General features: G+C 39.1%; 1 protein-coding gene across 1 annotated transcript in view; it reads right to left on the bottom strand.

The window, feature by feature from the left end:
- cdk14 (cyclin-dependent kinase 14) overlaps positions 1-25,432 on the bottom strand; it is a 163,549-nt gene that overhangs the window by 134,403 nt on the left and 3,714 nt on the right. Inside the window, exon 2 of the mRNA XM_046400560.1 lies at positions 19,628-19,659. Within this exon, the coding sequence (XP_046256516.1) occupies positions 19,628-19,659 (32 nt within the window). The remainder of the gene's footprint in view (positions 1-19,627; positions 19,660-25,432) is intronic.

Genomic DNA, 25,432 nt, shown 5'->3' with positions numbered 1-25,432 from the left:
TGGTGATTAAATGGTGTGCAGCAGCTGGTGCCTATATTAAAGCATCTAATCATCCTTGAATGATGGTGGTGGCACACTATGTCTCCTCATTCAAACCTCATTTAAATCAACGCAACAAGCATAAACATGGATGATGTGTGTTGGTGGCCCCAGACCGTTGCACTGCAGAAACGTGCCAAACACACAACAGAAAAATGTCAAGTCTGAATATTTAATCAGCACTGCAACACATGCTGACATGACTGCAAAATGCTATAGAAATGGACAGCTAATTGAGCAGCCAGTTCAATGAAACATGATATGTGTGTATGAGTTGGCATATAGGCATAACAAGCGCAGACAGAATTATTTTGAACCAACTAAAGGAACATTAAGGGAAAAAGAACAACAAACAAACAAACCTCAAAACAACCAGCCACTGAAGTTTGTTTATTCTGATAGTTACATGAGAGCCATTTTGACCAAAAATGTCTATGAGCTAAGAAGCCCCAGGGACACCACTCAGGAATACACTTAAAAAGTTGAATAACCAACTCTTCAGTCCCGACAGAACTAAAAGAGTTGAAAATAATGGTGCATCACACGCTGAAAAATATTACCATGTGACAGGTTTCCATCCCTAGTTCTTTTTGAATGCTCATCCTTCCCTTATCCTTGCATGCTTTGCACCCTTTATATCCTGTTTGCTGCTGTAACATTGTAATTTCCCAGTTATGGGACTGATAAAGCATTATCTTATCTTCTCTGAGTTCTAACAAATAGGTCCAGTTGGAATCTCAATGGACAGCAGTGACTTTTTAACAGTAAAATGTGAAAAAGGATTTAAAGAAACCTTAGAAATTTGAGACACACTTTTACTACAGTAACCCCACAAGCAAAACAAAGAGGCTAATACACGTATTTATAGATAATAAAACATTAAACACTACACTGGTGACTAAATGCACTGGTTCTGTATTTAACAGGCAGCACATTTAACTCATGCTGCCTGTTAAATACTTCTCATACGCCCAATGAAATCAACTTCTGCACATCACAAAACAACACAATAAGTCTACAGAACAGTGAGGCGGCCATATGACAGTTTTTTCTTTTTTTTTTCCTTGCTGCAGACAGCTAGCAAAAGCTGCTTTGTTGACAGGCTCCCTTGCTGAATCTGGGTTGGCAACAAAAGATGTCTTTCATCCTCAGCGGCTGCATTGCTATCTGCAGGATGCTGCAACCTTCCCTTATCTAGCTCCAGATAAAGCAGTTTGTCATTCAACAGTTTACCACTACCAAAGCCAGAGGATTCAAGGCTTCTTTCCTCTCAAGTGGAGAGCTGCTTGAGATGCAGCACTTCGCCTATAGCACCACAGAACTGTGCACAATCCCCTGTCAATATAATTTTAACCCGAACCATTTGTAGGTTCCCTTCCTGTCTTTTGAATTAGGTAAGTAAATTTAGGGTTCCATGAATTCCCCGAGGTCTTTGAGATTTTGGTCTTTGGTCTTTGATGACAGGATAAATGGTCTTGAAATTTGCCAGACCATATCAACTCTATTTTAAGTCCCTTCATCATTCAATCCATCCATCCACCCATCAGGCTCCTCCTGAGGGATCCTAAGGCATTCCTCAAACAGGTGAGATATGTCCTCCCTCCCGTGAGCTCTGGGTCTACCTAAGGGTCTGCTCCCAGTTGAATGTGCCTAATCAGATAACTTTACCAGGTTACATATAAACGTATTATGTATATATAGATGTTTGCCACAGCTAAACGGCAAAAGTCCTAAACAGTTACCACTGCCCTTATCTCCCTCATCTAACTCCAATGGTGAAAAAAATGGGAAAGAATCTTTTCTGCACTTATTTGACTTTGAAATTTGAGGGCAAGTCGGACATGTTAGGGCCCTTGGTCTGCATGAGTTTAAAACATCTTTTACAGGCAGGATTTGTGGTGTCCATGGGCAGCTATGGAATCAAAATAACACTGTATTTCGTTCTGGACAGTGGCAAGACCACATGTACTTGCACTCAAACCGCTCCTTTTTTCACCAGAACAGAGACAGCACACCCACTATCATTCACTGTCATTCTCTTAAAAGGTTTTAAAGTACAGCTACTAATAAAATGGGGTATAGTACCATTTTTGATGGTAGGGTATTGGCGGGCTATTGCTTTTCTACTATCAGCATATAGTGCAACAGCGACTAATAAAATGTCTATGTCATCCTGCTAGTGCTAAGCCCAGCCAACCTATGGAGGAAATTAATTTTGGCACAGTGGTATCCACACGCTAAGATGCTAAACAGGTATATTTCTTAGTTAAAAAAGTGAGGTCAAAGACAAGCTCCATTTGTATAAACACTTAAAATGATCATGTAATCCAGCTACAAGAAACCAGTGAAAAGATATATGCACATATACACTGAAATATCTCTTTAGAAATAGGCTAAGGAAGACACTCGGTCTTGACATGACTGCGTCAGTTTGTCTGTGTGTAAATGAGAGGGAGAGACACGTGTGCGATAGCGACTGAAGACAACACTAAGAGCAGAATTAAAGTTGCAGAGTGGACTAAAATCAGTATAACTGACAAGCTAAGTGCCTGACACAGAAGGCAGACTGGGGAGAATTAATCGGGAGCACAGAGAAATTACATTTCCCAGCTCCAATAATCCCTGTAAGCTAATGAGCAGCATGATGCTAATGTTAATGCTAATGTAATGTTTCTTGCATGCTCGCTTAGCGTTGCTAGAATGTTCGTGGCCAGGTTTCAGCACCATTTATTGTTGACAGAGGATTTAAGCGACAAGTGTTGATTAATGGCACTACCACAAACTTAATATTTCAGTTAGCTGGGGTACAGTTGTATTATTTTTTTTTCCTTGTTGTAAAGAGTAGATGTGTGAATTGCACAAGTGTATTTCTGAGGAGAGGTATGGCAAAATGGTAGATTGTTCTTTATGATGAGTTTTATCATCAGTTGATGATTGTATTATCAATGTATTTTCATTAGTAGAGTATGGGTATAATAGTAAAATGGATTGCTTGCAATTTTCCTAATACAGCACCGGGTATATTTTGATGTTATTAAAATAGTACTACAGTGTGCAACAGTATACATTAGTTTACTGTGTTCAGTGAATAAGACTACTGAATTGACCTGATAATTTTGAATTGATAAAAGGCCTTAATACATGAGTACCGAGCAGTACATAGTATATAGTGCTTGGTGTTAACATTGCTGTTGTTCTGCTGTTGGTTGTTGTACAACATACAGAGCAATATATTTAAAAAACGGGTCGGAACATCTCTTTCCACTATTTCCATTGATTACGAGCCTCCCAGTGCGATCCTGCTAGGACATAGGAATACCTCCCTGGATACTTCACCTGGCGGCAGGACATTGCCAGTCACCAGGACTGCTACATACACTCTTTCCAATAACTGTTGAAGGAAAAGTTACCATTGAAAGGGAAAGTGGACTGACTAACACTGAAAGTGATCACTACAAACACTACACAAACACACATAAAGGACTATTAGCATACACAACAAACAAGAGACTAAAGACTCAGTTAGTTTTTCCGGGCCCAAATATGTTAAGGAGTTGTTTACAACTGTTCTGTTGTTTATCACTTACCTTGCCTGGGCTTTCATCGTGGCTACAGCTTATTACACCTGGCTCCTCACTTAGCCTAGAGCATTGTTATTCACTAATCATATGCCGTGTGGAATACACGGGTTACAATCACAACTGAGATAATGAAATCTAAGTTCATATTATACTGTCACAAATACACCAGTGCTCCTAATGTCTAGAATGAACTTCCACCCTCAAAACAATCCTGTCATTTTCATGGTGCTGGTGGGTTCTGTACAACAGGAATATAAGCTGCATCATATCGCTTCATAACCTCAAGTGAATAGTATTCAATTTGAAAAAGAAAAAAAAAGGCCCAAGCTGGCCCATTTTATGAGCAAAGTGATGTATCAGTAACCTCAACCCACAAACTGCAATCCACAATCTGAGACACAATGTTCCCATGTCCCTCTTCCATTTCTGGCCTCCTAAAAATGTCATGCTCCCTCCAAGGGCCTCCTTGGTCTAAGGATGGGGGTGAAATGTTGGAGCAAAAACACGTTTACACATTACCAACCTTTCACGAATGTGTGTAGGTAGAGACTCACACAAAACACCTGGCATGCACACCATGACCAAACCATGACCCCTTCTTCTAATGGCTATGGTGAAAACAACTTCCAGATTTAGACAAGGGAAGAATAATATTCTGTCACAGAGAAGAGCTGGTATTTATTTTGCTCTAAAGGTCAGAAAGCATGATTTTATTACTCCTCACTCCATCCACACACAGGCCATTCATTAAAAGCAATATTTACCTTGACATTCAAAGCTGGCATCAATTCTTGTGGCCTGTTGTGAGAGACAAGAAATGATGGAAAAGTGCAATGAAAGCCTAATTTCAGCCCTGCCATGAAAGTTTAAGGATGGTGAGTTCTGTCAGTTTATCCATTTCATCAGTCAATCTTTCAAACACCTTGGACATTGATGTTAAACTTTTGCTTTTTTTGTGTCAGGGGTGTGTATATTTTGATGATTTTAGACCTGCTGGGCCTTCTGATCATTAAAAATCAGGACATTTGGAGCAAGGTTTTATCATCATTCTCTTTTCAAACATTTTATTTGCACAGCTTAGTGTATTTTCTCAACAATTTCATGCGGGATCAATAAAGTTCTTATCTTAAAGTTCTCATCTTATCTTATCTTAGGAGTATTATTTGTACCTAATCCTATTAATTTTGCAGTGCAGAACTGAACTGGTCAGTAATAAACCAGTCCAATAAAGAAGCAACTGAAAGAAATATCCCAGTGTTTTTGATGACCCCACCACCAAAATTCCTTCAACTAACAAAGTGATCATGCAAGTCTGCCGGAAAAACTACTTATTTAGCATTAGATTATGATCATGATCATTAGACAAAAGACCGATGTTGCCACTTCTCTGGTGAGGACCGGTTCCATTTTCTGTTGCACCATGGGTGGACAACATTTACATTTTCATTTCCAAAGGCTGAACAATTAGAGAAATGTCACACATTCCTTTTGTTGGGTAGAATGGACACTGAAGCCTCTGAAGGCCAGCCGGAATGTAGGCCTTCAAACCTGCAAAGGTAATAAGCAATCTGCATGACTGCCTGCCTAACCCACTAAACTCACAACATAACCGTCAGGCTGATTCACAGTTATATCCTATTCCATTACCCTTCTAATGTCTCATTTCCTGGAATCACCTTCCTCTATCAGTTCTTCTGGTGCACAGTCAGGGCCCATTTCCTACCTGCACACACCAACAGCACAGAACCTCAGAGCATATGGGGGAGCTCTACAGTCTCCAGCATGATGGATGTGACATCACATTCGACACCATCATCACGGCATGCTTCAAGACAAGACCCACCAGGCCAGCTCCTCATCTCCATTTGCATTTTAATACCTCAGCAATATTTAATCCATTAGATTACCTCAAGGGCCGATTAGCACAGGGTTAATTAAAGACTCCAAATTTATAATGAGATGCTATACCTGCCCCTGTGCTAACACTCAGGGCCTCCTGCTGTCCATGAAGGCTACAAGAACCCATCTATAAATATACCCAATACTACATCTTCCAGAATTACCTCTTCGGGACCCAGAGGCTGGTGTGTGTGTGTGATGGCAGGAGAATCTTTGCTAATCCTTGGATGCGGGATATGAGAAAGTTATACTGAGTAAAATTAAATTACTCTTCAATATGGACTTCTCCAGAAGGAGATGAGAGCTGAGTGAGCACATGGAGTGTTAACAGTCGTTCAGTTCACTTTCAGCTCAGCCATCATCCTCAGATTGGAAGAATTTCTGACCCCTCACAGGCTAACACGCAGATTAGCCAGCAGCTGTCACAAATCAGACTGACAGAGCCAAATAAACATGGCCAGTGGCGACAACTTGAACTGTGACAATCAGTCAGTCAGGATTAGCCGCTACAGTGGGAGTCATATGGAGGCAAACACATGCACAGCACTCAAAGTTAATGAGTTCACTGAAGCTAAAAGGATATATACTAAAATTGGCCTCGTGGAATGGGACAGCAGATCATCGCATGCATATTTTTAACTTCCATTGAGTAAATTCATTTATTCAAGCCCCAGTTCTTAACTCTCACTATGTTCCAGACCTGAGCTATGGGCTGTAGAAAAACATGGATGTACGGTCAGTGATGGACATTTCGGGGCGTTGATTATTTGCTACCTTTGTTAGTTACCAAAACCAGAAGGATTCAATTTAGGTCAAGGGGAACAGAGCCTGGTTGACTGAGTTGAGACAAACAAGAAGCAACCACCATCACTTGTTGTAATAGGAGACATGTCAATCATATAGACATTACCCAAAACCTGCCCTTGTCAAATCAAACGTTTGCAGGTTACTAGTTGCATTAGCATGGTTTACCACTGTTTCAATTAAGATGTATATTTTTCAAATATTAGTAGTTTTAATACTTAATTTTCCCTTTAGCCAATACACCATTTCTCCATTGCCCTTTCTGCTATTTTTTTTATCCATTTAACATTCCCTGCGCAATCTGTTAATTTGCTTCATCAAAGCAATTGATAATCTTCTGATCCCACATGTGTTTTGGCTCTCTGTTATCAAATAGATACACTCACTCTTTATTCTCTTCACAATAGTATTCTGGAATAATGGCTGGACTAGTAAGGGATTCAGGTGAGACAAAAATCCCTTAAACGGATAGGACAGTTAGAGAGAGTGACAGGAAATGCAGGGTGAGAAAGAGGGGAAGACAAGACATGCAGCAAAGGACCGCAGGCCAGACTTGAACCCAGGTTGCCGATATGAAAGGATTTCAACCTCACATGCATCGGGTAAGTGCACTAACCCACTTTGCCGCACCTTACCCCATATTTTTTGATTTGATGCTATTTCTATTTTTACTTCTACTAGAGAACTTGTTAGAACACAGAAAGGGGAACTGTGCGACGTCTGAAAAATGTCACCAAGTGAAGTCACCAAGTCAGTGTAGGTTGCGGTTGAATACTATAGTTCTAAAACTTAAATGTGAAGATGTGGAGTTGACCAGCCCTCTGAAGCACACTCCTCATCTCTGCTTGAGGCTTGTGGCTGAAGGCTACACTATCTTAGCTGGCTAAGGCTAATGTCCTAATCCTAATCTTTGACCCTACAGTCAGCGGCCGAGTTGCAATGTGGCTAATATAGACTTTGACAATGATGAAGCATGCATTGAATAAAATAAAAAGACAGTATCTCTGCTTCTGTGGCACCAAGTTTGGATTTAAAAATTTACAAGAAAAACGTCCATCCTGAGGTCAAAAATGTTACAGGAGTGAAACATTAAATTGGTGAAGTATTTTATAATGCTTCACTGATCAATCCGTTTGATCAAATTTCAGATGTGTAATGTGAAAGGCATCGACAGCAGCAACAAACCCTCTCTGCTCTGTGGTGCTTTTAAGCAGTTTTCAGCTCTGTTCTGGTTTGCAGCCACTACATTTACTGTTCTAGTTCTAGTTCTACTTATTATTAATCTTGTTAACAGCAGTGGGCAGCTGTTTACAAGTTCTTATAAATCCACTGTACACTACCTGTTCAGCACCAAACAGCAAACGGGAAGAAGAGGAACTATTGGACCGAAAATTTCTTTGGTGGCCCCAGACAAAACTCCAAATGAAAAGAAAAGCTAATGTTGCTCTGTCTCTGCTGAATGTCTAAATGCACATGTTTAAGATGTATCAACTTTAAGACATAAAACATGTGAGTTTAGGAAACAGTTCACCAAGTAAATTATACAGAATCACATTATGAGATTCTTTACCCCAAAAGGATCTTTTTGGAATGTGAGCCTTTATGAAGTCAGTATCTTGTAGTCATTAGTTAGATTCAATCTGTGGCTTTAATGGAGGCTTTATGATTGGAATATTTACTCCAACATAAACCTAATCTCAGTGCTAATCTTAGAATAAAACCAAATACAAGAGCACACACACACACAGAGGAGAAAGGAGCACATAAAGGTGTCTATGAGTTTCTTACTGCAAAAGAGGGAGAAAAAAGAAAAGAAGAGCTCAGAGGTCAAACAGGACTTCTTGAAGTGATTTTCAAACACAGAGCTTAAACACTGATCCTGCCCTGCAGTGGGATCTGGTGACTGCACAAAGACCAATACATACCAAGGTGACACTGGTGTTAAACTAAAACTCTGATTTCACCCGGTGGTACACCTGACCAGAGACAACGTAAAAACATTTGGCATGCTCTACCAATTTCATTTAGTATAACAATTTAGCCATTTGCCTTAAAGAATATAAAGGAGGTTTCACAAGAACACAGGAAAAGCAAAAGTTTAAAGCTCAGAGTCCAGCAGAGGTCAGGGGGGAATATATTTATGTACATTATGACACATGCTCTCTAATTAATAATTTGTGTGCACAAATTACTAGATTGTGCTCTTTAATGAATACTTTATACACAGGAATTCACAGAAATAGTAGAGAACAGACATTTATCTTGAGTCGATACACCAGATCAATAATTCAGTGTTTATTAACTTGATTTGGCCATGATGTGACCAATGCACATTACCACAGCGAACCAACACAGTTCCTTTGTCAGTGTGTTATGCTGCAGTGTTGCAACATTTTGTGTATCAGTCGCATTCACTCAGTCACCACAGGCCACTTACTCACTATCTACAGCTGTAGCAATCACTGACCTTTTCTAAAAGCTGTGGTATCAGGTTAGGGTTGGCTTTGTCGCGTGTCATTCCCTCTTTCTCCCATCATTTCCTGTCATTTGTTGTCTATTAGATAAGGGCAAAAATCCCTCCTACAATACTTGAAATAAATAAATAAATGACAACCTGGTTTATTAGGGCAAACTCCTAACAATACCCAACATCGTCCATGGCCTGACAGTCCAAACCATCTGTCTCTGCTCTGGGTCACCACATTAACTGAAGATCCAGGCTGCTGTGTCCGCTCTTATCAGTTAGGTGAGAGGACCCGGAGTCTATATATCTGTGTTTGCTGATGAGTTTATGGATTCAGTCATGATTGCAGCACATGACAAACAGTGAAATACCTTTTCTAATCTAATGTGAAATAATGTTTAATGTCTAATCTCCGGTAAATGAGTCAAATGGGTAACCACAGTTTTGTTTTTGGACTGAGATATATAGATATAATCTGGAACCTGTAGGTTTCCACAGTGTTTGACAGCAGACGTGCTCTTCATTTCAGATGAGGAGGCCCACCTCTGTCATCTCCCTAAACATTTATATGCATTTAAAAAAATGGGACATTAAAATTCAGGGAAACAAAGCTATTTCAGGCAGCAAACAGCATATTTAGTGTGTCATCAACCAACTAAACTGATGAAAGACGAGCTGTGGCAGGATACTGGTGGCCTCCAACAAGAGATGAGCAAGTACATGATTATCTGCATCAACTGGCTAAATTATCTATGTATTGTATCAGTCCTTAGAATGGGCTTGCATTCACTTGGCTGTGTACTCACTCAGCCCTACTTACCACCTCTCCTCCACCAAGTTGTCTTCATTATATTCTCTTAATTCATGTGCACAATTTATTGTAAATGGCTGTGAGCACGTGCCACTTGTTATTGATGCAATCTGATCATTTGATACCACTTTTTATTTGTTACAGTATTAGGCCTGGAAGAACAGTCATCAAGGTGCTCTGGTGAAGGCTTGTTTGGAAAAAGCATTAAAAATAAAAATTGAAACATTAAATGTAAAGTAGTATATCAAAATACATACTACTGGCAGGTTTGCTCTACAAACATCAATACCACATGAAGCCTGCAACTAACACTTGGTGACATGAACACATATAGAAAGAACATACAATCCACTCAGTGATTCTGCCTGCCTGGCTGCTTCAGATGCTAGCACCCAGGAGAGCCCCTCCGCAGCTTAACGCAACCACATTACAGTATGTTATATTAAGAACTGAGCAGTTTACTTTATTGTGTATGTGCATGTTCATTGCTGACTCTCAACAGACATGCACTGCAATACCTGGAATTCATTTCAAAGGTGTAAATGTAATGAGTGATCCTAACACACTGACTGGACTCCATTAGACACTCAACACCGTGCTATATTCAGGTGATCAGTACCTATACACAAGTGCCAAAGGTTACTGCTGAAAGCACGGAGGTCCCTCAGGCGTGCTGGATGGTGAATTCTTCTGTACAGTAATGCTGCTGCAATCAATCAGACACTGATTGTCTCTCTATAGGCCTGAAGGAAGAGAGCAAGGTACCATCTGAGTGCTATATAGGCTGGCACAGGATCAAGCATGCAGTGGAGACAGCAGTATACTAATGACAGAGTCAAGATTGAGTATGCTTTATGTGAAAAACAATTAAAACCATTTTTTAAAGTGTGATAAGCTTCAAAATCACACACAGTCACAGTATAATAATATTTTCTTCTCTCACTGCTTTTCCTCTGACCAGGTCAAGACTAATCTCATTCTGACTCAATATTTAGGCATCTCTTTTCTACTACAGCTGCCATTTTTTTTCCAAATGGAAGTGACTGATAGCATGTAAAGGAGCTTATATTAGCAGCACAACGTGAGCACATGTGTGAATTCCTGGCTGTGATTGCTGCCAGACAATCCTGAGAGCAGCATGCTAGTCAGTGTGTGACCTCACACAATCACACTTCCCAGGAGTATAAAAAGGAGTGAATGAATAATAAATAAGACATCAAGTGTTTTTTGCTGCAGAAGCTCGTTTCTCTTACTGTAATGTATACGCTGCAGCTTGTTCCAATCCTCTGCTAGTTAGCAGGCTGACGTCGTGCCACCGACTGGAAATGTTGTGTCTGAGATATGACAGTGACAATGAGTGTCTGACAATAGCTATCTGAGATGTATTGTGTCTGCCATTACAGACTGTGCAGAGGCTGCCTGTCCCTCAGAAAATATAAAGCGTGACACTGAAATCATATGAAGTCCGTCACATATAATCACATCAAAGGACTTTTGTTTGAAAGGTGAGCCTGAGCCCTCTTCTTCATTCTTTCACTGATAATCATTTAGGTTCAACCAATACCCGTTTTTTTTTTTTGTTTTTGTTTTTGTTTTTTTTTCCAAGTACGGAAGACATTTAAACATTCTTTATCTTTCTTATGTGTTTATGTGTGTTTCAGGACATAAAATACATGTTATTAATTGTTTCTCATTGTCTCTCATTAACTGTTCCTCATTTGTGATTTATTGTCAGTCTTGAAAAGCCTCTAAAATAGCATTTAGTCCATGAAACAAAAACTCTCCTCTTAATAAGTGGATACACATGCCGTTCATGGTTAAATGGTCGGTGATCAGAATCACTGATTATCTTCTCAACAACCAGTGTATTAATAAAGCTAAAGGCCTACAACCATACTAGCTTGATGGTTTTAGCCAATCCTAACCCAAGTTTTACCTTGAAAATGTTGATTTAGCATTTTAGCATACTAACATTTGCTAATTAACACTAAACACGAAATAAAGTTTGGGGAATGTCATTAGTTTTAGAGATTTAGTCATAAAGTAAAGGGCAGACTGAAATTTGAACTGATGATGGTGCTAGATGTAAAGTGAGGCAAAAACTAAAGGTATTAAAATTTATTCTGAAATGTGCATGAATGAACCGCCTATTCGCCACAAACGCCAAAGTATTCAAATGACCAAAATGTGTCTCACAACCTGGTGATTCCTAAAGATTTTGATGATGTCTTGATTTTTCTACTAACACAAACATCAGATTGGCATTTTTAGTTCACTGTGAGTCTCAAATTTCATACAAATTCCAGTGTCAAATGTTTTCTGTGAAACTAAAGACGTCCCCATCAACCTCAGCTATCTTTGTTTAGTGCTATTTAGCAAATACTAATACTCTGTACTAAAACAGTGAATGTGGTAAAAATTGAAACTGCTAAATCAGCTTATTAAAGGTTCAATGTGTATACTTTGCCAAATGTTGAAAGCTAGAAACAAAGAGAGGGCATCACAAGAGGAACTTATATGTAAGTAAGTGTTGCTCACTGTATTGTTTGCTCCCATTTGCTAGTTATCTCAGTAACAGCAGCCTCCCACTGAACACGGCTAGACCCGTTACTGGGGCCATGCATATGACCGACGGAGGTCATGCAGTCACATGGGATACAGTACAAAGATGGCTTACAATGCTTCCAACCAGGACTCTGGGTCCAGGGACAACAGAGATGGAAGAAAACAGGAGAGACGAGAAGCAAAAAAGGAGTAAGACGGCGAAGAGCAGGGGTTGAAAATGGTGGCTAATATAGCAATATTTTAAAATCTTACTGTGTGAATTGAGGCTTTATTTCAACCAAAACAGATTTATGATAATTGTTGATAAAAAAAAATGATAAACAGTTTTTAATTTTTGACAGTTATAATTGACAGTTTAATTTTGTGTTCCACGTTGCTTTAAAACAATTAAGCTTGTCTTTGTTCAGTAAAATAGAGAAACTTGAATTCAGAAAGTTGCAGTTGTATTTTCTATCCAATAAGGAAAAAAGTCTCAAAATATTCCCTTTCTTGACATTTTTTTCTTCCTGACAGTTTAATTTGTTTATTTATTAAACTTAAGAAGAGAGTTGATACTAATGGACTATTTCCTTTAAACTTAAGTAGATATCTCTTCAACACATATACATAGACATCTTTGACACACTTTGAGCACCAGCACTTTTCCTTCTTCACATTCTGTTGGTGGTTTTGGTGGAGCATTTAGCTCAAATATTCTGCTAGCATGACTATAGACTTTTTATCCTGTTACATGATAAATCACTCAGATGAATCATCAATTATAAAAAAATTGTAATTGATTGACGATTTGTTTATTAAGACATAAGAGCTATATTTGAGTTTTATATTGCACACTGTCAACAGCACTTTAACATACCAACATATATTGCTGTGTTAGTCTTTGAAATCTCTCATGAACATGGCTTCCAGGTACTGATACAGGAAGCAAACAAACAAACAAAAAAAGTCATTAGTGACAAACCATTACAATGGTTTAACCTTAAGTCATTCCTAAACCCTCACCTGTCATTTATACGCATTATAGTACTATGGGCTGATCTCTTATAATGGTTCACTTGGGGGGGCATGTTGAGGGTCTGATAAAGTGCGCAGACTGTATGACCATAGTAGAGAGGGTGACATGGAAGGTAACATTCACAGCAAGGTGAACTGATCAAAGTCATGGGCCAGAATTCACTCCATGTGTTGCTGCGAACCCACCCCATCCCCTTCTTTCACCAGAAGTCTCTGCTGTTTTACAGGTTGGTAGGTACTAATGCTTATTCTCCTCCTCCCCAGTCACCTCTTGTGTTCTGGCTCAACACTTTATTGAATTCATGTCAAGGTTTACATCCACAATCATGCAACACATTAAAGCCAAGGGCTCTTCACAGCGATAAACAGTGAGCCCTTTTTTGGCATTTGAGGGAACACTATCAATGCAACACATTGACTGGGATTTTCAAAGCTGTCAAAATAAACATTGGTAATTGAACTTCAACCAGAAAAAAAAAAAAATCAATTGAAAGGGACTGTGCCTTTGCTGTTAAACCCTCCATGCATGCTAATTTTCTATTGGGAAATGTTTCAGTCAATAGTCAGTCATGAAACTGACCTTGTTCTTAGAAAAGGGGTGATGTTGAATCAAAAAGACATACAGTATACATGAAGGAAAATCCACATATGTATCCCCCTAGCTGTAATGGGACAGTATCTTATGAAAACAGACAGAGCAGATGGTGATGGCATTTCTAAATTCATCAGGGCTTATTAACCGTCTGAGAGAGACGTTTACTTAATGTGATCAAAACTGTCAATCAACCTGTGAGGCTGTCTCACATGGGAAAATACATCAAAAAAACCATGTCAGCCACTTTGTCCACTCTGATTCTATTTCAGCTTATGTCTCCAGATCAGTTCAGGATCAGGGTAGGAGGTCATGGTTAATTCAAACATCTGTTCAAGTATACTACATGTATTGCCACACACTGCCACAAGACAAAAGAACTGCGAAGAGGGAGGAAACCACATTATGCTGAAAAATCAGACAGTGCATTTAGATACAATGAAGTAACCTGGTTTCTGTAAAATCCACATATACATGCAGGTCAGTAATCACATTTCTCCCATACCCCAAACCTTGTTTTGAGAATGTGACTTAGTTATCTTATGTTTATTACAGAAGACAGCACTGACTGATTTTTTTTTTTTCTTTTACATGCATGTGTACAAGCAAAGGTGGTTCAGAAGCACACATTATCTGTGAGAAGACTAGCTGGGAAGACCATATTTCTATAATTCCCTGCCAAAATGACAGAAACCTGGTCTCTCATATAAACAATGTTTAGGAAATCCAATTACAGGCAGCTGACAGTACAGGGCTACTTCAGAGTATCACAAATGTACTGAACATTAGGTGACTTTCCCAAAGCTGAATCATGACTACAAACAACAGTGTAAGGTGAGAAGATGATTTTTTTTTTTTGCTTTGAATCTACAAGATTTCATGTCTTAGCCAAAAATAAAGCATTCATGTTTAAATGGGCTGCTGAATTATATTTGGCGGCCTTTCAAATGGTAATTCAAGGAAGTAAAAGAAGAAATTTGGAAAAGGTTGAGATTGTTTTAGTCTACCGTAATCCTGCTCTGAATGCAGATGGAACATTACAATTTCAGGCTCAAACCATGACAAAAACAGATGAGACCCATGACATGGAAGCACCAATTTTTCCTCTAAAAAAAAAAGAAAGAAGAAAAAAGAATTCTACAGACTCCACGGTGATTTACGCTCCCTGAAACTAATGACAACGTTTTGCTTTTAATGGATTCTCCAAGGGCTTCCAGTAATTAAGAAACACATTCGCTGCATTCATTTTTTATCCTGACACCAAACACATGAAATTATTCGGCTCCAATTGAACTGAGAAAAGATAATGAAGTTTGAGTGTGACAAAGACAAAATGCAGAGAGACAAAGAGTCAGAAAAAGAGACAAAGCACACAAGAGAGAAAGAGAACAACGGTTCAAAGATGGCTAATGAGAAAATCATAACCTCATAGCAATCTGGACTTCTATCAGTGAATCAAAAACTTTAAACAAAACCTGTCAATTCAATGTTCCAGACAATTTCATGACAATAAAATCACACACACAAAGCAGATATTCAGAGACAAGTCAATAACCACAGTCTACCTAGGGCTATTTCAGCATCACAGGTGTTGTAGCTAGTCAGGTTTCAGTATCTGTTTCCATTAGAGTCACAGCCGATGAACGCACAGAAGCACAAGGATGCAATTGGTATTCTCCAATCTTTCATCCATTTCTAACAACTCACACGGAAGCAGAGATTCCCTTCCTTGGTCAGAGAATTCAAGGCAGAATAGCAGTTTGATCAGAAATAAAACTCCTTGAACACCACAAAGTTCTTCTCTTCATATTTTTTCTGATAACTGACCTCTTATGGCCATCTGAGTCGTGACTATAAGTCTCTGAGAAGCAAAAGCACAAAAAGCATGACCTTGTTATATTGCAACAAACCCACTTAGGGAGGTTAGGGTGGATGGAAGGGTGTCCAAAGCACCTAATCTAATAACCAGAATGTGGTTCCTATCATATATCTGAAGAGTCATTTTCCTCTCTTTCCTGGAAGAAATGTGGCCACCTTGCACATGTCATTATGTCTGACTAAATCCTGCAAACCTGAATCTCCCTTTGTAAATTACATTGTGTGGATGTGTTTGCATTGGAGGTACATTAAAGCCTGGTGTGTCTCATCCTGATGCACAAGGGTACCTTCTGCAAAGGATGTGTCAAACTGGTAGAATTTGATGCCTTTGGGAATAAGACCAGTTTGGAGGAGTTGCTGGCTTTCTGCCACATCAAGTTTTATCAAATGTGATGTTACTGTGTCAGTTTTGCTGCATACTTATGGTTTTATGTCAAGGCATCAAACCGCCGAAAGAAAAGCAAGAAGAATCTTCCTTTTCCACTTCTCAGTCTGACCAGCCATGCCTATGCTTTAAACAGACGCATAGTTTCCTATTCACTATGACAAATGATAATCAATTCAACAGACACAACTGGCAAACAGGCTCCCAGTCTCTGCCTCTCCCAGATAAACAGAAGATACGAAAACATGCACATATACTATCACAAGTCATACTCCCATTTGTTGACTGTAGCTGTAGGCCATCATTCAGTTTCTTACAAACATTATGTTGGCAGACAGGAAGGAGTCTTTTTCCTTCTTAAATTCTTTACATTCCTCTTTAGCAGCAAGGCCCATTTATAGCAAATGGCCCAAGCCAATTCTCATGGCTCTGGCTTCTAGAAATGGTCTGCTTCACGTTGTTTCACCCCAAAAGTCCCTTCCTGTACAAGAACATTAGCTACATCTTCTTATCCAAATAATCCCAGGAAACTTGACAAACAGCCACATTGCCAAATACATGTGACGTCTGCAGTGTCTGAGCTCTCATGTCTTTTCGCCAACAAAAATAAGTGTTTCTCCAAATTTCTCTCAATGGAAAAAGCTTACAGTGTAGCATTCTTCCATTGCCCTCTCGCCACAGCACCACACTGCACCACCACATTCCAGCTGACAACATTATGAGAGCAAACTGCTCCTCTTCTGGTGAATATGTGACACATGAAATCAGATGGAACCAAGAAAAAGTCATGCTGAACAAGAGGACTGATATGAGGCCAGATGAGATGTGAATATGTCAGCTTTCTTCAAGGTTTAAGTGCACGATGCTGGATTTAAAGGATGTCTGTACTGCTAACAGTAATTTTGTTCTCTGGATAAAAGCATCTGGAGCTCCAAGACACTAATTCCCAAAGCTAGGGAAGGTAGAAAGTGGTTTTCTTCACCTCTTAGGATCTACATTTTAGATTCTATACAATATAATAAATGTCAACCATCTAAAATTCCTTTGAAACATAGCCTGTAAAATGATCCATTCATATGTTTTCCTGACCCGTTAATTAAAGATACGTCACATACCACCGTTTTGGGTTGGTGGCAATTTGACAATCTGGGAGGGAGTTTCAATAATCAATAATCAGTCTTTCTCTAGAATAGCTTACAGCAGCTGACAAGTCCTGCATACTATGCTTTTAATCTGTGAAGAACATCATGTGCCTTTGTTGTCTTTTAAAAAGGGTTGGGTATTGTTTTCAATGATTTTTTCTATGTTTGAATATTGGAAGGTATACTGCTCCCCAAATATTTGATAAATATCTGAACATTATATATGCATATAGAGTATATCTAGATAGATATAATAACAACCAACCACAGCAGCAACATGTCTGCCACATAAACACAGCATCCAGCTGTCTTATCACTTATTTATTGATCACGGACAACACACTGGAAATGTTCCGAAAGCTTAGCGGCCATGTGGTTGTTTGTAACAAGGTCAGAGCTTTAGGTGGCCAACTGCAGCAGGTGCAGGCTGAGCACAGATGAACACTCACTGTTACTTTAACTCAAAAGAGCAACCAAGCAGGATTTCCCTGTCAATACAAACACAACATGCCAGTATTTTCAGACCTATTGACTGCCTCATCAACCAGCTGCCTACAACAGCAGGCTGAGAGACAATCTGAGAGGAATCGATATGTTACACTGTAACACCATCACACCGTTCCTGGGAGAATAAAAATAATCTACAGGATAAATTAATACATTTCTGGGATATGATGGATTTGTGGCAACAAGTAACAGAAACAGAGGTGCACCTAGGCTTACTCAATCCAACAAATATGATCTGAGACTAATTTCTAATACCATTTACACTGAGGCAACTATCCATTCAGTATCACTGGTGTTTAATTTCATTGTGTAAAATATTGACAGTCGAAGAGCAGGACCACTTTATGATTCGATTATGATTAGATTCTGATATGAGTTGTACATTCATGTCTGATTATTTTAACCATAAACAGCTTCTTAATTGATTTTCTAAATGTTACTGCCCACTCCTGAAAGCATCATTTATAATTTCTTGATTTTACATGGAGACTCACACTCAGTAAAATACCACGCACGTTATGGTAAATAAAACAGCACACTTACTATTTAAGACCATGGAAAAATTACCTTTTTGGCTGTAAATTCATTCCTACAAAGCAGAGATAATCAGTATTTTTATATTAAAGATTAAAATGGCTGAGTGAAATGTGAAGCACATCACTCACACTGACAAACCCACAGAGAATGACCACCAACTCTCCAGTTCCCTTCAGGTCTGCAACGTTTTTTGGTTTTTAGTTTCAGGGTCTGTTACTTTACTGTGTGAGGATTCTCAGGCAGCATATTTCAGTGAAAAAGCTCTGACCAAGCAACTGAACACTACGTGCTGACAGGCAGACACAGTTTGTGACTATCTGTTACTGACAGAATTGAGCATTTAGCAGTTAAAGAGGTAGGTTTGTTTCTCAAGTGGTTGGTACAATTTAAAACAGAGCTAAGTAGAAACTGAATATTAGTATACTGCGTAAAACTACAAATGAATGATATGTTACTCAGTGTCTGCTGAACATGTAAACAGGAACAAAAAACATATAAATGCAGCTTTAACTCATATGCGCTTCATCTCTTACTGGAATATACAATACATATAAGCCAATTTTTAGCCAAAATCCAAAAATATATATTTTTTAAACAGGAAACTTCTTTTAATATGCTGTTCACTTGGCACGTTTGTACACCACATTTCATCCATTTAGTGTGAATTTTTCTGAGACCAGGGTAGGAAAAGGGTTCTGGGAATTATAGGCACGTGCCTGCATTATACTGCATCATGCAGCACAGGAGAAACGTGCACTCAATCCACCAGATCACGCTACCTAGTCACAGTGAATGAGAAGAGGCCATGAATGTGTACAACCTCAGCTATCAATGCGGACATGAGCTGACCTTGGTCATTAGCTTACGATGGGTTCATCAACCACTCATTTCCACTGAGACAGAGACAGAATTTCAAAGTATGAATAATGGGGATTAAACACAGTTTTTTTTACACAGTTTTCACCTCAGCACATTGAGCACAGTGTTTTGAGGTGGTTATGAGATGGATGTGAAACAAGTCTGGAGCCCTGGGTGGACTCATGCATAGAGAATCTGATCGGTGCATTTGGTGGAGTCTCATTTGGCAGACCAGAGAAGCTCTGTGACGGCGACTGACTGACCCTGAGGGACGTCTCAGAGATGAGAGGAAAAACCACCATGCTCTACACATGAATATATTACACACCATATGCACTGAGTTATAGCAGCATTCAGACCCCCACACCTCAAAAAAAAAAAAAAAAAAAAATCAGCTGCAATGCACTGCAATGCAGTCCTGACAACATCTGGCCAACAAGACCTTGATGAATAATTTTAGTGAACAATTATGTATATGTAACACGGGTATAGCCCTGAAACTGGGCCAGTAATGTCACAAGCTCTCTGAAATTCACTTGTTTTCATCCTACCTCATCAAAGCCGCTGTCCTCTTTCTTGAAAGCTGCAAAAAGAAGAAAGGAAGATAAAATCAGACATTATCGTATTGACATCTTTTGATGAATGAACAAAATAAAAAGTTTCAGGGAAGAGAGGCAACAAAGAACCTTGTCACTTTGCTGAAATTTGTCAGGTATTCATGCAGCGTTCATTAAAGTGGTGAGGGCCCAGGTTTGGTTTGAGTTTCATCAGGGCAGCGAGCAACATTTTATACTCTGCCCAAAAAGAAAAGTGAACTTTTATAGGTAAAATAAGAAAGAGAGAGAAAGACAGATTAATAACTGTGATTTTTTAAAACCCTTGTAAAGACAGCTCATGTAAATCACATTTTATGTCAGCCGGTTCAAAAATAACACTCTGAGATTCACATTTGTTCAACCTATTATTAAAATGGAGTTTATAAATTCAGTGTTTTCACGTAATGTTGTGGTTGTGGTCAATCCTAATTAGCAGAAATTCAAGTGGTATTTACAATATGACATCATGTCTTTGTGTGAAATCTGCTTAAAACAGTAAACTTTGTTGTAACGCATTACAGCCTGAGGTTATATCAAAGGGATCATCACCACATTAATGACATCACAGCTCTGACATTAATAAGGCCAAATTATATATATACCTATATATATATATACATATATCCTTTGTCTGAGAATATATAAACATAAACGGGTTAAAGACTGAATTTGCAGACTCAAACTGATCATAATTTGAGATGTAAATTAGGTAGGCAGAGCTGGCAGACCTGTCAAAAACTCCAAGCCACCTCAGGTTTTCTAATCATTTTTTTTTTAAATTGACTACAGGGAACATGTATACAGACAGGAAGAAATGTATCATAGATATCTCATTTATCATAGATACACATATCAGCTTATCAATATATGTGCACAACCTCGATCAGTTGTGCTCACCTCAGTGTTGTCTGTTGTCTTTACATGCAGTTTTTGGGAAAAGCCTGTGGGTTTTACTTGTTCTGGTGGTGTGGTTTTATTTTTGTTTCTATTTCACTTATGTAGGACATTTTAATATTTTTTCCATATTCCTTTCATAGAATCTGTATATTGATTATATAAAAAGTCTCAAATCTCAATAGTTTCATTTATGGCATTTATTTCTGGGGCAATATATTATCCAACAAGAGTAGCTGTTGTGACAGGCCTGGTCACATGACCACTTTTTGGCAGCTTTGCTGACTATGCCACTAGTGGCACTAGTGATGGTTCATCTATGTGACTTTGGTGTTGTATGTCATAGTGGATCCTTGAGAGCGACATGATGCTGCTGTATGGTCTCCACTTTATGGTTAGGTTTATTCATATACAGATGTATCATGATCTCCCACAAAACAGAACTACAACTGTTCTTTCTGAAATAGCCATACTTCAGTGAGAAAAAAAGAGAAACCCTTCAAATAGTATAAGTATATAAAAAGCTTTTCAATAATTTATTATGTCTACATCCACACTGACAATCCACTGCGTTGCCCAGATTTCCTGCAGGGGAAGGCAGTGTTCTATTTGACATCAATATTCTTCATTTATGAGGAGGAGGTTAAACAGTTTGTTTGTTTCTGCAGCTTTGATTTCTGAGTCACTCTCATAATTCAAGATGCTTGTGGAAAGCATTATTGAAAAGGCAAATGATGATTTTTTTCAGTTATTAACTCCTCATCATGATTATGTTGTCTAATGAGGAAGGCAGTACAGATGGCTAAAAGACTGCTCTGGGGGCTGATTCATGGTGAAATGACTTTTTTATGTCAGAGTGAGTGTTCGGAAGCATTGTCAGCCCAGCCACTGAGCCGTTAAACTGCTGCTTCCTTGTCCTCAGAGGATCAGTACGTACACACACACACACACACACACACGTTCCCCAAAGACTTCCCAGACACTCCAGACAGCATCATCACAGCCACAAATCCACACTCAATACAATGGATTAGGCTGCAGGTAGACAATAAAGCTTCAGCACTGGCTGACACCTAAGATTTACTTCACAATGGACAAGAAAAGCATTTCATACTGTCGAGTTAAAATTTCGTAGTGAAAATAATCATTATATGAAAATATTTAGTGGGAAATGTATTCAAACTGCTGTAGCTTGAAGTAATCCTCAACTCTGTTTCCACGTTCACAGTTTCACCAAATATTACTGGAGCTGGAGCTGACTATCATTTTTTGGTGAAAAGCTTAAGGCAGATTTATAGACACTAAGATGGCTGAATAATTAGATTGTCTTCTTTTTAAACATACTGTCAAATTATATGCACTATATGCCGACTGTATGCAGCATTATGACTTTGAATCTTGCCAGCATAACTTTCTGGCTCGTAACTGAGAAACTAAATAGAAATATCTCCTGTAGCCAAGTTGTAAAACTTTAAAAAAAATGAATGGTCTATTTTTTCTTTGCTAAGCGACCATGGTATAAATAAGATAATGACCAACAAAGGATCCATTATTAGGAATTAACGGACAGATAGGTCAGGTTCAGCCCCAAGCTGAAAGCCTTTACATAATGGACACCTTGTCGACCAATATATCTTACATAACATGCAAACTTACATTGGTACAATAAAAAGTCTCTTGTGATAACATGATATGTTTGAATGTTGTAATAATGTGAAAATATCTTGCTGTAATGTGAAAAATCTCATTATAATCACCTTTCTGTATTATCATATGATACTGATCTGTTTTTCTCTGACTGATAATGACACACCGAAGTTACATTCCTAACATTTTAAGGCGATAAGCTTAAAACATCAATATGATATTGTTTACACGTTAAAGAGTGGATTCAAACAACTCTATCCAACTATCCCGAATGTTGTTAAATTTCAAAAGCTACCATGTTACAATCACCTAGATCACTTAACCACAGCAAGACATGCTATTCTGTTGGGGTTTTCAAACCACAGAAACACTGCCACATTGTATTTCAAATGCCAATGTTATACTTATGTCAAGCTTAATTACCGGCCTTTGACAGGGTGTATATGTAGCATACAGGCACCAGCATGCAGAGAGAATGTAAACCAGAGAGCCAGGGTTTTCTTGGTGCTGTTTTGCCACTTTGTAGACTTTGTTAATTACTTACAACTGTCTAAACTTGCCAGCCAAAGTTGTCCTTAGAGCTACAGCTAAAATCAATGGCCACTGGCTAAAATGTTCACCTGCCAAAGCTTGGTAAGACACTGTTAATTAAATAAATGAGAGTTAAAGGAATGGTTCATTATTTTGGGAATATGCTGATTTGTTTTCCTGTAGAAAGTAAGATGGGAAGATCAATACGGGTACTTTCAATCCGTAATGCGTGAAACTACAGCCAGACAGCAATTAGCTGAGCTAAGCATAAAGACTGACAGCAGGTGGAATCAACGTTGTTGTGCCATCAATATGTTACAAACTGAAATTTAAAAACTGCAAGTTTCGGTATTATAGGGTCAGTATGAGACTCCAGTTTCATAGAGATATGGCAGTGGTATGTAGGCAGAAAATAAGCACACGTTGACACAAACAATGATCTATTGTGGATATGACAGTATTTCACATCCGCATATTCATATGGAGAGATCAGTTCACATTTATGTGTTGTTAGCATACCCAGCAGTGCAGAGAGGATGTGCGCTGACCACAAACTTATTACATGTGATTTTTTTTTTTTTTTTTTTTTTTTTTTTGCATGTGATAAAAATAAATAAGATGTTTTTTAAAGCTTTTTAAGGAAAATCCCAGACAAAAATTTGTGCTGTCTTAGGAGCATTCAGTGAAGAACGTTCATCTGTCAAAACATTCAGGTTTTAAGACGGGTGAGATGCCGTCAGAGAGCTCTTGTTCAGATAATCTTTATACTATATTTATTTCCTGAGCGCATACAGAAAAGAATAGATTCACTCTCTGATAGAAATGATAAGAGGGAGACATAAAGTGTTACAGAAGGGAAAGAAGACTGTTTTTGTCCTAATTCACTGTAGAAAAAGACACACACACACAAAAAAATGGCACCTCTGGATTAAAACCCACAACACCTCATTACTGTGTCTAGCTTCTCACACTGCATCTCTCACTTGGATAAAATTGCCTTTTGATCAAAGCAGTGAGGAAAGCATTAAGAAGGCCAACCTGCCTCTCACAGCGAGAAAGCATTTTCATTGGTAAATTAACATCACTGATGTGTGGATAAATTCACCTGAAGTAACTTTATGACCAGAATACAGACAAACCTCAGTCTTCATTAGGTATTTTTTAAAACTGACAGTATATTAAATGTATTGATTTATCCAGGTAAGCACAAAAACTCTTCAGGACTTTATAACCATTTACATAGATGTGCCATCTCCACAATAATTCAAGAAATGCCTTCTACATATAAAAACAACATATGTCCACACTTTCACTTTCTCAAAAAGTTGACTGAGAAAATAAACATGGACATACTGACAACACCTCTATCAAGTGATCAGCTGTATTGACATTTAAACATATTGATCACAGACAGGGTTAGAGACAACACAATCTGTCTTTACTGCCACACACACCCCAACAAGGCTTCAAATTGTCATCATTTTCCAAACGTTGGAATGAGGAAAAACGTGACATTAAAGGCCTGATAGGAACAAGCGCTACAAGTCATCTAAAAGTGAAAGTGACAACAAAAGCACATCAGGGGGTACATTACAAGTGCTGAGGTTGAGCATGACATGTGTAGGTGTGGACTGACAAGGTGTGTTTACAGCCTGCAGTAGAACATGGGCTGTCCTGACTCCAGCAGAGCAGAGTTCATTCCCCCACTGTGGGAACAGAGAACAGAGAAGAGCCTTGACTAACATGAGACGCCACAGGCCCCTCGCAGTGACAGTGTCATCGGTAATGAGGCCACAGCGTTTGACTGGCTCGGAAGAAGGATCCAGCTCTCCTCGCTGCCCCGCGAGTAGGGGTGACCGACACGACACACGTGTCATGCAGCAGTAGAAACGTGCACACCGGAAGTGTTTGCCATCACCGTTTCCACCACAGGAGCCACGCCTCAGTGACTGTGCCACGCCGGGCCGGGTTATCGCGTGACATCACCATTCACGCAAAATGCAGCCGATGAGTTGGGCAGCACGAGTGCGTAACACATTCTGAGGTGACGTGAGAGCGACAGCTGGAAGTGGAAATGCACCTCTCTCTTGTGTTATTTTTTGATATTGCACTGACTGAAGCCATCCTGGTATTTATTTGCGCCTGTTAACCCGTAAGACTTGAAATCGCTGTCCTCGTGTCACCTCGAAGCTTCCATTTTGACAGAATCTTAGTTTGGCAGTTTCGTAAGATCCAAATAAAGGAAGAAAATGATCAAATGTGATGAAGAACGGCTACAGTTACAGAACAGTTACTATATCTTGCTACTGTCATATAACATTTACATACACCATGATAGAAGATCAGCCACTCCTGCCTGTAAGCTGTAAGGAGATTTGACTCCCTCTGTGCAAACTGCAGCAGGGAGGCCAGGGCCGCGAACGTGCCAGCTTTGCTCCAATGTACTCTTAAACACACGTTTACACCATGAAGCCACGGCCACACTCTGATCTGCTGGCCACTCTGCATCTCCTCAGGAGCAGCTGAAGGTTAATTGCCTTGCTCAAGGGCCACCTCGACGGCAGCAGTGCTTTGTTAATTTACTTCCCTGGTCGAGTTTTGTTATTGTCCAGGGATGGGACTGACCTTTTGTTCACAACTGCAGAAAAATAATAATTAACTGTTCTGAGGGGAAGACAATGAGGAAAT

The sequence above is a fragment of the Scatophagus argus genome, chromosome 9, assembly GCF_020382885.2.
Source record: "Scatophagus argus isolate fScaArg1 chromosome 9, fScaArg1.pri, whole genome shotgun sequence".
Lineage (NCBI taxonomy): Eukaryota > Metazoa > Chordata > Actinopteri > Scatophagidae > Scatophagus > Scatophagus argus.
This window is presented reverse-complemented; position numbering and strand designations above follow the sequence as displayed.